Raw genomic sequence first — 13,876 nt, forward strand, 5'->3', positions numbered from 1 at the left:
GTATATGAAGTAACATGCTCGTTGGGATCGGTGGTCCCATTATATTTGGGTATGTCTGGCATACGAAACTTCTTTGGAATAGGCTTCGGAGCCGCACTTGGAGGAAACGACTTTTGTACAAACTTCTTCGAATCCATCCCTTTTAAGATTGGCGGTACCCCCGGTATCTGATCAACTCGAGAGTTGTATGTCTCCACTTTTTTTATCGTTGGCTTCAATTCTCTTCTCCCCTGATTCAATTCTTTTGGTGAGCTCCTCGAGCATTTTCATTACCGCAGGATCAGTCCCTGATTCATTACCATTCGACCTTTTCGGTACTGGCTCGACCCTATTCGGAGCTCTATATTGATCTTGTAACTGAGCAATAGTGGCTTACTGAGCCTGAAGTATCTCGAATATCACTTGGAGACTGACTCCTTCGTCTCCTCTGCCATGTGTTCCTTGGCCACTAGATCGGCCTTCTCTACGTACACTCGCATCGAGATCTGCGCCTAGGTCCGCGTTTAGAGCAACGTGCGAACTGACATCGACTGGGTTGGCAACCGGTGCTCCCCCGAGATTAGCCTGTGGCACCTCGACTCCAGGAGCAATCACATTTTCGTTTTCACTGTGGAATCTAAGGCCATTGTCACCGTGTGTGGATGAGTTTTGTGAGTTTGACATGTTTTAACCTGAAAGCAAAGATACTTGAGAAAAAGCGTAAAATAGTGTGTAGAATGAGTACTGAACAATCACTATTATCCTTGGCCCCATGGTGGGCGCCAAACTGTTTACCCTAAAAATTGAGTAATAATTAAAACTTATATTATGGTTTTAAGGATATGTGATTTAAACTAGTACCAATTGATAAACAACTAATTAAATAGATAAATTGGACAATAAAATAAATCAAACCGGTTTGCAAACAATGCCTCGACTTCGATTCGAGATAGTCTCGAGGTTAGTTAATAAGAACAGTAGAGGATGGAACAAACAGCGATGAACAATAAGTAAAACAAAGAAAGTAACATATGTGTATATTCTTATCAATGAATAATGATTGTCCTCTTTACAAGTGAATGAGATCCCTCTTTATATAATAGAGGAATCCTAAATAAGGTACAACTCTAATAATGGAAGTAGATCCCATGATTGACACGAATAACCGCTTTGATTTGATCTGTTCCGGGATTTCCGCCGTGATATTCGACCGGTTACTGATATCTCGTCATTCCGTTATTATGCCTTACTCGAAGTAAGTCATGCTTGATCTCGATTGTTGTTGGCCTCGATCTCAATGAACACTTTGATCTCCAGGCGTGATGTTCTATCTTCGAGCTCGAGTCCGATCTATTATAAGGTTACCCTCGAGGTAACTCCCCTGCCAACGAAACCCGATTTCGACCGTATACATCTTCGCAGTTGAAGTCATCAGCCGTAAGATATGTCCTTTTAATTTCTCTTAACTGAAAAGTTTTTTTGTGTGGATTTTTATGGTATTTCGTGGAGAAATGTGTATTTGTCCAGCTTTTTCTCGCTTATCAAATGGATTATGATTTTATTGCTTTAAAGGAGCCAAAATACTATACAATTTTGGTTTCCTTTGTTAAATGCTTTCTTTTAATTCATCTCTTTTGTTCAGATTCTTTTCTTTTTTCTAAATCGAATACAAGTGCATTAGAATTTTCTGCTCCCAACTTCTATAATCTATTAAATTCTTGCTTCATGATTCTTCTTCTCTGTTAATTTTTTTAGGTGGAGTGAACTTGCTAAGTGTTTGTAGTGTATAGAGAGAAACGTATTATGATTTGATGTCTTTCTTTTTCTATTTGAAATGTAGAACAACATTCTGACGACGTTGATGAATGATTCGTTATGCTATAGCATAGATCTGTCAAGGAAATTTTCCGGACCATTATATATATTGTGAGATCATATATAGAGCTGTGTCCTAACTTCCACATGAAGGAAGCAATGATTCTTTGATTTTCCTTAAGGACTCAGAGAGTGCGGTTTTACCCTTTGTAGTTTGTGCTGCATTTCACATTCACATCATCCCATAGAGTTTGGCTGGTAACTATTTTTAATTGGCAAAAGGAACACAAAACAATGTCAACTGGTTATGTATTACTGATGTATGACTTTAGAATACATAAATCAATGACCCATTTTACACAGACGGAAGTAAGGAGAGGAAAAGATATGTGTACTATTTGTTATCTATCTATTCTTAAATGAGAGTACTATTTATTGCTTCTATTTCTTATTCAATTGCTATGCTACTGTTTGTTTATAAACATGTAGTCTTTATTGTCTCTATCATATTTATTTTTCCCCTTCTCCCTTCTAATTCATACAGAACATAATGTATTCATCATATCTTTGCTGCTAAATTCACGTATTGGCATATCTTTGCTGCTAAATTCACGTATTGGCATATCTTTGCTGCTAAATTCACGTATTGGGCCCGTGCGTAGCAAGGACAACCTCATCTAGTATATAAAAAAGCAACATTGACTACCTAAATCAATATTTGTTTTATAACAACTACACCTGAGCTTCAACCTTGTAATTGTGGGTGATAGAGTAACTGTTATTTTTATTTTTTTGGGCTTTGTTTGTTTCAAATGTATGAAAAATACTTGTGATTGCAAAAATGTTGATTGGCATCAGTTTTTAAGTATAAGAAGGAGAGAAATATGGTAAAATTGAAGTCTAATACATTATTTTTTATATAAATAGTAAATTATATATGCTAATGTAATTAACTGTAACTCTTCTAGGAAGGGTAAATACATTTATAATGTAGTATAAATAAGTAAGAGAATCTTATAGGAATGTACCCAAAAAAAGATACTATTTACCAATAACTAACCATTTTAGTCATGTTCCCAAAAATAGCCAAAATATTATCAATGACATGCAACATTCAAAAAACATAGGCAAAAAAAGATCTTTTTCAATGAGTATTGTTGCGAATCATCAAAAACACATAGATGATGCAATACATAAATTTTGACGAAGTTTGAAGGTGAGTTAGACTAGTTTGGAGTCAAAATTCATTACCAATGATATACAATATTAAAAGCATTAGGCAAAAAAGAATTTTTTTTCAATGGATATGGTTGGAATTGTTGAAAACATGTAGATGAGGTAATATACAAAATTTGAGCAAGATTGGAGGTGATTTGACCTGATTTTCTATCAAAATTCGTAGTTAAAATTGAGTTTAATTTTTTTTATACGCCACATGTATCAAACTTGTATCACACATGTATCTCGCACACACATATATATGGATATACACGTGATACACAAATGAAACACAGTGTGATGCATTTACTTTTTTTTCATGTTCATCTTCTAGTGTAAATTTTCAATTCAAACCACCTCAAAACTTCACCAAATCATCTCAAAACAGAGATTCAAACTCCTTAAATAAGATGTACCCAATATATTTTCAACAATGACCACTCAAAAGAAAGTAAAAAATTGACTTTTTTTTTTGTTACTAATAGCTAATTGACTAATATTGATAATGTTTTATAAATTAATCAATTTTTATACTAATTTACTTATGGGCGGACATAACTAGTAATTTTCCAACAAGTAATGTTCCAAGTAAAAATTACTTTATTTATCCAATTATTTAGTAAGCCCAGACCGGAACGACCCCATTAACAAGTGAGGGTTTATAGAAGTATTTATTACAATCAGAGCTCTATAATATTCATAAGTTTTTATCGGCACTAAATATTATATTATGTTATAAATTTCGAAACGAAGATGGTGTTATGATACAAAGAGGTAAACCCCGAAGGGAGGGGCGGGGTGCGGGGTCAAAATATCAAAGTCCTCGGTGGAACATTGCAGTACCATTAAATTAAACTCTACATATAAACGGGTCTGTCCACCCTTATCATCATATAACTTTCTCCCTCATTCTATCTTCTTCCTCCCTCCCTCCCTCCCTCCCACCTCCTTATCCCCTTGAGCCAGCCATGGCCTGTTCTTCTTCCATTATAGGAGTTCCCTCCATATACCAAACCAACCCTTCACGAAGACCCATCCCTACCCCACTTCTATCCCTTCCTTACTCTAATGAAAAATCCCATTTTATTAATGTTCGTCTCAGACATGCTTCTCTTGTGGCTTCTGCTGTGGTAACTCCAAATTCTTCTGTTCTTAGTGAAGAAGCGTTCAAGGGAATTGGGGGTTTTGGGAAGGACTCTTTGAATGTTAGCAGCGAACCTGAATACGATTCTGAGTTTGATGATGACTCAGGAGCTGAGGATGAACTTGCTATTTCTAAACTGGGTTTACCTCAGAGACTTGCTGACTCTCTTGAGAAACGTGGAATTACTCATCTTTTCCCTATTCAGGTTATTCCCATCTTTAGTTGGTTTTTTTATCCAAATTTTCTTCTTCTTCAGCTGTTTTGTCAAAACATTTTCTAGTATATAGATAATTGCTATAATTATTGTTTGATATTCTAATGGTCAAATTTGTAATTGATGGCTAATGTTGTCCCTTACTTATGGGACTAGGTATATTTTTGTCCCTTAAACATCTTTAATCCCTTAAGTTTGATAAAGTGGAGTATTTTGGTCTAACGGACAAAAAGGGGTTAAAAACTAATGGTCACTTCCCATGCCACTCACTCACATGTCCCGGGTAAAACATCAAACCTAGCAGTAAAGCTAAGCCCATTTCCTCTTTGCAACTAACAGAATAGGGTTCATAACTGGTGTTCAACAGCTGCAACACATTCTTCACCTGCAATGATAGTGGTCACTCCTTTCCCACTAAGTTCTGCAAGCTTCTTTGCAATTGCCTATCACTACATTAACATGCTTTTCTCTTTACTCTTCAGTTACTGAAACAACATAATCAGAATTGAAGGAAAACACTAACAACATACACAAACATTAACACTGCTCCCTCGCCAAAAGATTAGAATAATAAGTAAATACTAAATTAATGCACTTAGTGATGTGTCAACTCAGCTTATTCATCTTCCTTTTCTTTTAAAAAGCCACGTAAACTAGTTGTATTCACTTTTCCTTTCTATATAAAGCTCAGCAGGTCAGCGGACACAAAAGGCACTAGGTGATTGCTTCCCATTTGTCCAAGCTTTGGTGGATAGAGTTACCTGGTACCTGTTGCGGGTGGGAGGTAGCACGTATTCCGTGGAATTAGTTGCAGTGCATGCAAGTTGACCCAGATGCTACGATTATCAAAAAATAAAATATAAAGCTCAGTAGGTGGTAAACAAATACGAACGAAAGATTGGAAATTGGTACCTCTGTTCTAACAGAAAACTTGTCAAATTCAAACACCCCCATTGGTCCAATCCAGATCACTGTTTAAATAGTTTCCAAGGCATCACTGAAAGTCTTGACAAAGTTTGATCCAATGTCCAACCCCATCCAAACCGTCTGGGATAGCTGATGGTGGCACCCTTAGTTTTTTTACCCCTTTTTGTTAGTTAGACCAAAGATGCTCCAGTTTATCAAACTTAAGGGATTAAAGATGCTCATGGTATATTTAAGGGACAAAATAGACATACTCCCATAGATAAGGGACAATTTTGGCTAAAAGCTCGCTTTTAAATGTTAGCTTGTAATTTCGAAAGGTGGGCGAAGTAAGCCTTTTTACTGCAAATATAGATAGATTATCCTAAATCATGTGTCCTTACTATGTAGAGAGCTGTTCTAGTGCCGGCACTGGAAGGCCGGGATATAATTGCTCGTGCAAAGACAGGAACAGGGAAGACACTTGCCTTTGGTATTCCAGTATTGAAAAAGCTTAGTGGAGATGAAGAAATAAGAAATACTCTGAGGTAAAGGTTTTTAGCATGATGGTTAGAGTTTTTGTTAGTCTAATTATTGACAAGTGTGATTATTTCCTCTTTTAACTTATAGACGTGGGCGGCTTCCCAAAATTCTGGTACTTGCACCTACTCGAGAGTTAGCCAAGCAAGTAGAGAAGGAAATGAAAGAGTCGGCACCATACTTGAACACTGTCTGCATATACGGAGGTGTTTCTTATGCTACACAGCAAAATGCACTGACCCGTGGGGTTGATGTTGTTGTTGGAACTCCAGGTAGACTTATTGACCTAATAAACAATAACACCTTGAAACTGGGGGAGGTGGAATATTTGGTCCTCGACGAGGCTGATCAAATGCTCGCAGTTGGATTTGAGGAAGATGTGGAAGTTATTTTGGAAAAACTTCCATCACAGAGGCAGAGCATGCTTTTCTCGGCCACCATGCCTGGCTGGGTAAAGAAACTGGCTAGGAAGTATTTGAACAATCCTTTGACAATTGACTTGGTAAGCCTTTGTGCTTTCTCAGCGTTATTTATCATCTTGATATATGCAGTATTGCGATGTGCCCCTGAATGATCTCTTGGTTCTTTTTTAATAGCAAATTGTTGTTGCTTCTGATTAGAAGTGCAAATGTTCACTATATTTCTTTACTTTTCCTAAGAAGTTATGGATAATTGGTTTTGATATAGATTTAAAAAGAAAACATATAATTTCTTTTCTTCCCTGTGGTTGTCTTACCTGTTGTTCCGTTCATTTCAATTACTCATTTAGGTTGGTGATCAAGAGGAAAAGCTGGCAGAGGGGATCAAGCTTTATGCTCTATCAACTACAGCAACATCAAAACGAACCATACTCAGTGATCTTGTTACGGTATGTATTAACAGCTATTTTCTTAGCTTTCTTTCACTGATGCAGATTTCAGAGTGTCAGTTCTCAATTATTGTGCGAAATAAATCGTCAATAGTACTCAAGCACCAGAGCCTCAAAGTTTTGCTTTATACAATTTCTCAGGTTTATGCAAAGGGTGGAAAGACAATTGTTTTCACACAGACAAAGCGAGATGCTGACGAGGTCTCAATGGCATTATCAAACAGCATTTCTTCTGAGGCACTGCATGGCGACATTTCTCAACATCAGAGGGAAAGAACTCTAAATGGCTTTAGGCAAGGAAAATTCACCGTGCTAGTTGCGACTGACGTTGCATCTCGTGGTCTTGATATACCGAATGTTGACTTAGTAAGTTCATATGGCTGTTATATATCCCCCTTAACTACTGGAATGTATTGTTTTTATCTTCTGTTATTTATGGTGCGGTTTATGTGATCAGAAAATTGAGATTTCGGGCGTTTATAAATTGGAATTCTTACGACATCTTATAGCTGGGAGTGTGAACTGCAAATACCAGAATCCATTGTCTTTGTTAGAAAGCGTGCAGTTGTAACACCTCTTTCATGGATTAAATGAAACGATAAACTTTGTCATATCTATTGCTTAATAGGTTGTTGCATGTTTTGACTGTTTGTATAATAGCCTAAAGCTGTATATAGTATATTGGTGACAATGTGGAGGAAAAATGCCCTTGATCAATCATGCCACTAATGTTATTGTATTTCATTGGTATGATAAAGTCAAACTTGTTGTTCTGCTTCTTTCTTTCTTCTTTTCCTTATTCTCATCCCCCTGCTTCCTCTTCTTTCGAAAAATTTCATGTTTTTCCTTCTGACTTCTGAAGCAGATCTTGGAGAAGGGCCTCATTTGTTTGCACTTAATGGGCGTCTGAATCTGAATGGTTCAGATCTCAGTCCATTAATTGCATTTTTTTTACATTTTAACATCTCTTAATGGGTCTGAATGATTCATATCTGTGACAGAGTCTTGACGGCATTCAGACCTTAAAAATACACGTTTTTTTTCTCTCTCAAATTCACGTTCTCTTTTCCTTCCGCTAAAGAACTTCACGGCTTGCATCACTCTCCAACCATCAACTAGTGCATCAAATCTTTTCCTCTTGTAAGATTTCAACCTTTACCGGGCAATCTAAACTTGTGATTCTCCAACTTGACTCCGTTCTTTTAATAGTAATTTTCAGTTTTGAGAGTAGGGTTTAAAAAAAGACCCCTTTTGGAATATTATTTGAAAAAACCAAACAGATGTAGAGAGAAATATCAGATTTATGGGGTCTTATATCATTATAGAAACAGTATAATAATGAAAAATTGCAGTATAATTGACCAATGCATGATGATTCTGTCATTATGGTTGGACAACTATGGGTTTAATTGATAAGAAAGTGTTGGCTACTTCCTCGTGTGGTTTACTCAAGTTTGGACAAATCACTTAACAGTAAAAGAAATTTTAGTCTTGGCTTCATTTCCTTGTTCATGTTTTACCACTATTGTTTGTTTCTTTCCTGTTGTAATGTTGGATGGGATAAAGGCATCTTCTAGGAGACGACAAAAGAATTACATTTTGTTACAACAATTGTTGTTATTGATATATAATTTTTATTTTTAGTTCAGATAGTTCAATAATTGTATCAAACATAAAAATATTCATTTCTATCTTTAAATACTTCAATTTATCTCAAATAATGAACTTCTTGTTCAAGTTAATATTGTTTCTAGTGTTTTATTGATATATTATTTAATCACTTTTATTTGAATTATATATTTATCATGTTTAAATATTGATATATTATACGCATTCAGATGTTGATAACAAACCATTTTGGGACCCAAAAAGCTCAATCCAGAGTGTAGAAATTTTTATTTAAAGTTTTTGAAATTGGCTACTTCATTTACTTACTGGGTCTAACTTGGGTTCTAAAAAGCTTATAAGGAGGTTTCTCAACCACATTTTGTTTCTTCGATTGATGAATTTCTGGTCCATTCTGGTTTTTTTTAAATGACCTGTCCATAGTGGCATTTCTTTGCACTACTGATAAAGTCTTTAATCATCCAGTGTTTAGATCTAGATACCACATCTTAATATCCAGATGTGCATTTAGATTCAGACATTATAATCTTAATAAAAACAAATGGCCAAGTGTTATACAATATCTGGAACCTTTTCTCCGAATTGCACATTGATGTAGAATTGCTGCTTAGAACTATTTCACATTGAGATGATACTCTTCCTACTGTGTCGATTGTGAGTAAAATTATTACAACTATAAAATCAGTGTAGGTCTTCTTTTGGGAATTTTGGGGGGAGGGGGGGGTGTTGATATTTGTATTTATCATACTCCCATCTTTCTTCTTCCTCTTTTTTCTTCTTCTTTTTCCTTTCTCTTCTTCACCTTATCATGAGCCGAGAGTCTACCGGAAATAGCCTTTCTACCTTTACCAAGTAGGGGTAAGGTCTGCCTACACACTACCCTCCCCATACCCCACTTGTGGGATTAAATTGGGTTTTTTGTTGTTGTATACTCCATCTTTTGCTACTGACCACAATTATCTGTTTGATTCTGTTCTGCTTGAAAAGTGCTACTTAGTGCATTTACTTGGTCATTGTATTTTCTGTGATTCTAAGCTCTGTATATGGGCATCAGTTAACAGTAATAACCCTTTGGATATCCACTTTTTTATTTAGGTAATCCATTATGAACTGCCCAATGATCCAGAGACTTTTGTTCATCGCTCTGGTCGAACAGGACGTGCTGGAAAAGAAGGCAATGCTATTCTGATGTACACAGGTAATCAAAGGCGAACTGTCAGATCTCTCGAACGTGATGTTGGGTGCAAATTTGAGTTCGTTAGTCCTCCATCTGTTAAAGAGGTTTTGGAGTCATCAGCTGAGCATGTGGTGGCTACACTTAATGGTGTTCATCCCGAATCTGTTGAGTATTTCACTCCAACTGCGCAACAGTTGATGGAGCAACAAGGAGTAAATGCCCTTGCTGCTGCACTTGCTCTTTTGGGTGGGTTTTCCAAACCGCCATCTTCTCGGTCTCTAATAACTCATGAGCAGGTATGACTAGCTATTGAGGTATTTATGTTGATTGATAAAGCTTAATGGTTGCCTCTGTTATTGAGGTATTTATGTGTATTGATAGATCATAATGGTTGCCTCCCATATTAGGTATTTTTGTGTATTGATAAATCTTAATGGTTGCCTCCCATATTGAGCTAATCAGCACTTAAAAAGTTCCGATCGTACTTCCTTTTTCCCTCCTTTTTCGTTTCTCCATCCATTATGCTGCCGACTGAATAACTTCTTCTGCATGTAAGTTGTAATGGTTAATTGAATGGGCAAGTGAGGTTCTGAATTGATGACACTCACCTTCATCATATATATTGCTCCAATCTCTTTTCATCAGCTGTTTTGGCAGTGTTCCCTTGTCCCAACCCCCTCATGGGCTGTCATAGTAATTGCATATGATATCCTCATTGTGGTGCAAAAATGTTGTAACTGCTGCAAGCCCACTTGGCAGGCCTTGTTAGTTGGCTATGTTCTATGGCCTGCAAATGCGCAGGGGCAAATTTATAGGGGAAATTATGGGGCACGTGAACCCATAGTCTCTCCGCAAAATTAGATATTTTATGTACGTACATATTTTCGACAATTGGTATAATGATAATTGTTGGCACCCATCCTTCAAGAAGGATGAATGGTGCACTTAGTTGAAGGTTGAGTTATTTACTAAGAGGGACGGATCAATTCCCATTTAATGCATTTTTCCTCCTTTTTTTTTAGTAGTGTACCCATATACTAGAAATTCTAGATCCGCCTCTGCAAATGCGCCATGTCATTGGCCTATTCAACTGCCCAAAAGTCTTACCTAGTTGGTTCATGATAGCAGTGCCAACTAGATCATGTATGCTGCTTTTATTTTTTCAATCTTTAAATTGCTGCCCCCCCTCCTTTTTGTTTCGGTCTCAAAAATTGCTAGTCTAAGTAAGCATGACCTGGGAGTTTGATCCCTTTTTTAATTTTTTTTATACCTCCGTTTAAAAAAATTCCCATTGCATATTTTGTGATCAGCAAGCATATTTCCACTGCAGGGGTGGACAACATTGCAGCTGACACGTGATTCTGTAAATTCCAAAGGATTCCTGTCGGCAAGATCGGTTACCGGTTTCCTCGCTGATGTTTATTCACCAGCTGCCGATGAAGTTGGCAAAATTCACCTAATTGCAGATGAAAGGGTATGTAACCAATATGCTAATGAGTTTACTTTATATTCCACATTGCTGACGCCGCTAGGGGGATGTGATGTTTGTTCTTCTGATCCTCTTCTCAGTGTCTTTGCTCTAACCAGATCCATTTGACGTATTTTGAGATCAGGTTCAGGGGGCTGTATTTGATCTTCCTGAGGAGATTGCAGCAGATCTACTAAATCAGGAGTTACCACCTGGAAATACTATTTCCAAAATTACTAAGGTTAACTTAATTTTGCTTCTTACTATGGTACTTGTATATGTGATTTATCATGCACACAGTTTTTTTTGCTGTTAACTGTTAAATCTGAGATAGGATAGATGTAATCTTTGCTATCCTGTGTCTTGCAGTTACCTGCTTTACAAGATGATGGGCCAGCTAGTGATTTTTATGGGAAGTTTTCAAGCAATAGTAGGGGGGCACGAGGAGGTTTAAGGGACCGTAGAGGCAGAAATTCCCGGGGTTTGTCTAGTGGTCGATTCTCTGACAATGATGATGATAATTGGGGTAATGACTTTAGGCCGCGAGGTGGCCGAACAAGAAGAGGAGGAAGTGATTGGCTCATTGGTGGTGATAGGCGCACTAGCAGGCCTTCATCTGGAGGAAGCAGAGACAGGTTTGTTTCTCATATGTGTGTGCGTACAATTTGATTTGATTTTTTATTTCTATTATATATCTTATTTCTTTTCTTTCTTGCATCAACTGCCTCTTTTGAATTGCATCGATAGCTTAGTCCTGTGAATTTAATCCAGATTAAAAAAAAAAAAAAACAGTTTTTGCTGGAATTATTGTATGAGGGAAAGGATTATCAGCATTACATTGTCAATTGCTAACAGTTCCATCATATATGAGACTTGATCTAACATGATAACATTTTGGTTTCTATTACAGAAGCTTTGGTGGTGCATGTTTCAGTTGTGGACGCAGTGGTCACCGAGCATCTGAATGCCCTAACAAAAGGGACTATTAGGTCTGTAGGTTGCGCCATCATCCTGCCTGCCGGATGACAATTCCTGCCATCCCTGAACATCCTATGCTGACCTATTTCCTGACAAAGCCAGCACTGAAGGTAAAAAAGATGGAGTATAATGCCTGAAGCAGCATATCATCAGAGCAACTGCAAGATCCTAGATTGTTCCCTCCAGCACCATCTCCTCAAAGCTTCACATGGCCCTCCTGATGGTTTAATTTTTTGCCATGTCGATTTATTTTCTATTTTTCAAACTTGTGTATTTTTGGTACTCAGTTCCAGTAATTTTCTCCTAGTCGTTATAGTTTATTGATGTTGTAGGTGAATGAGGTGTAAGATATAAATCTCCTACTGTCCAAATTTGTTGCACTGCAGATTGTTCCCAATTTGTATCATGTTTTTTGTTTTTTTGAAGAAACAGATGCAGCTTTCGATCTATGCATCCTTAAGAGCTGGCGCGTTGATGCGCTCTGATATTGTAAGCAAGATGCATTTTAGTAGGACTAGTACTTGTGGTAGTGAACTAAATAGCCTCCATTTCTGCATGGGTGAAAATCATTTGCATCTCTCATTTTGTTAAAAATCAATTTCCTTCCCCAACATTGATCAACTGACATTTTCATCCTGCAATGACCCTTGAAAAGTAGACCTTCATCAAAGAGGTAAAATTTAATTTTCTTTATAATATTAACTAGGGGATTTGCTGCGCTTCGTGGAGTTATAAACACCACCTTATATGTATTTTTATATGATTTTTATACATTTAGTTGAGATATGATAGATACTTTTTTAAGTGTGTGCATGAAAAGCCAATTATGTAATGATGAATACATGATTATTAAGTTTTATTTTTTACCTTTTTACTTTCTTTTCTACTACCATTTTTGGTATTACATTTTATCTTCCTTCTTTCCTTTTGTGTTCCTTCTTTCCTTTTCTCCCTCAATCCTACCGTTACCCAAGGAGAAAAACATTTGCTCCCTTCTTCATGCGTACAAATCTCTATTTTCTTCTCTCAATTCTCGGCAAAATTTCAAAAGATTTGTTTCTTTCTATTTTAATATTCCTCGAACTCAGCTTAAATAGAGAACAACAACTCAATAAATTAAGAGAATAATAAAAATATATCATTTTGAAATTTCTTCTGCCTGCTTACAACCGGCTTATGTTTCTCTCTCTTTCTTTAATACCAATGAATGAACAATTTATTGTGTTACCCCTCAAGTATCAAGATTTAACGTTCAATACTTTTAACTAATTTCAATGACTTTGAAACACTCGAATCCAACAAAAATCTTATCTTTTTTTTTTTGTCACATAAGAAGAAAGGAGTATCAAGAATATTTAAAGTTTAAAGCTATTTCAAAGACTCTTGAAACACCCTCAAACACACAAATTAGTTGTTGTTGTAAAAAAAATCTAAAGCTCAAAACTTTAATATTAGAACTCTTAAAGTAACACCATGTAACAACCCAACCCCTTTTTGAGTATTTGTGTGTCGTTGCATATTATAAGACTTTTCAGTAGGTACATATGATATTTTGGGACTTGCACGATAATTGATTTAGAACTCGAGAGGTTCGGTGGTGTTTCGGCACCATTGCATGTAAATTAGAGTTTTTAGGAATCCTTATGTTGACCTAGTTTTTGATTTGAGTATTTGTGCTTCGTTTCATGTTTTGAGACCTTATATAGGTCAGTATTGTGTGATTGGACATATCGAGATTTTTGAAAGTGTCCTAGGAGGCTCGAGTGAGGTTCGGGATCATTCGGGGAGTAATTGGTGAAGTTACCAAAAATTACAGAGACCGAGACATGAGTGTGCGTCGCGCACACATACCCATGCAGTGACTTTACTGCTACCCTTCAATAAAATGAGCATAAAATTTTGTACGAATATCCAAATGACAAATGCTTTGAACGTCAGATACTAGA

General features: G+C 36.6%; 1 protein-coding gene across 2 annotated transcripts; it reads left to right on the forward strand.

Annotated features, from left to right (window-relative positions):
* The first annotated feature begins 3,780 nt into the window (after positions 1-3,780).
* Positions 3,781-12,512, forward strand: LOC107821343 (DEAD-box ATP-dependent RNA helicase 3, chloroplastic). Of its 2 annotated transcripts, XR_012708891.1 has the most exons (11): positions 3,781-4,361; positions 5,685-5,821; positions 5,904-6,315; positions 6,583-6,681; positions 6,823-7,047; positions 9,403-9,780; positions 10,815-10,958; positions 11,098-11,193; positions 11,322-11,587; positions 11,863-12,344; positions 12,392-12,512. XR_012708891.1 is itself a non-coding variant. In XM_016647777.2 (10 exons), exons 1-10 carry the CDS (start codon positions 3,981-3,983, stop codon positions 11,939-11,941), a joined length of 2,217 nt encoding a protein of 738 aa, XP_016503263.2. In that variant the 5' UTR covers positions 3,781-3,980; the 3' UTR covers positions 11,942-12,377. The 2 variants fall into 2 exon arrangements, 1 of the variants encoding a protein (XP_016503263.2); XM_016647777.2 differs by lacking the exon at positions 12,392-12,512 and having other exon boundaries at positions 11,863-12,377.
* Positions 12,513-13,876: the final 1,364 nt, after the last annotated feature.

Source organism: Nicotiana tabacum, chromosome 4 (genome assembly GCF_000715075.1).
Source record: "Nicotiana tabacum cultivar K326 chromosome 4, ASM71507v2, whole genome shotgun sequence".
Classification (NCBI taxonomy): Eukaryota; Viridiplantae; Streptophyta; class Magnoliopsida; order Solanales; family Solanaceae; genus Nicotiana; species Nicotiana tabacum.

Coding starts and splice junctions, on each gene's coding strand:
- LOC107821343 (XM_016647777.2), top strand. CDS start 3,981: ATGGCCTGTTCTTCTTCCATTATAGGAGTTCCCTCCATATACCAAACC. Junction 9,781..10,814: donor CTCTAATAACTCATGAGCAG/GTATGACTAGCT, acceptor TTTCCACTGCAG/GGGTGGACAACATTGCAGCT. Junction 11,194..11,321: donor CTATTTCCAAAATTACTAAG/GTTAACTTAATT, acceptor TGTGTCTTGCAG/TTACCTGCTTTACAAGATGA.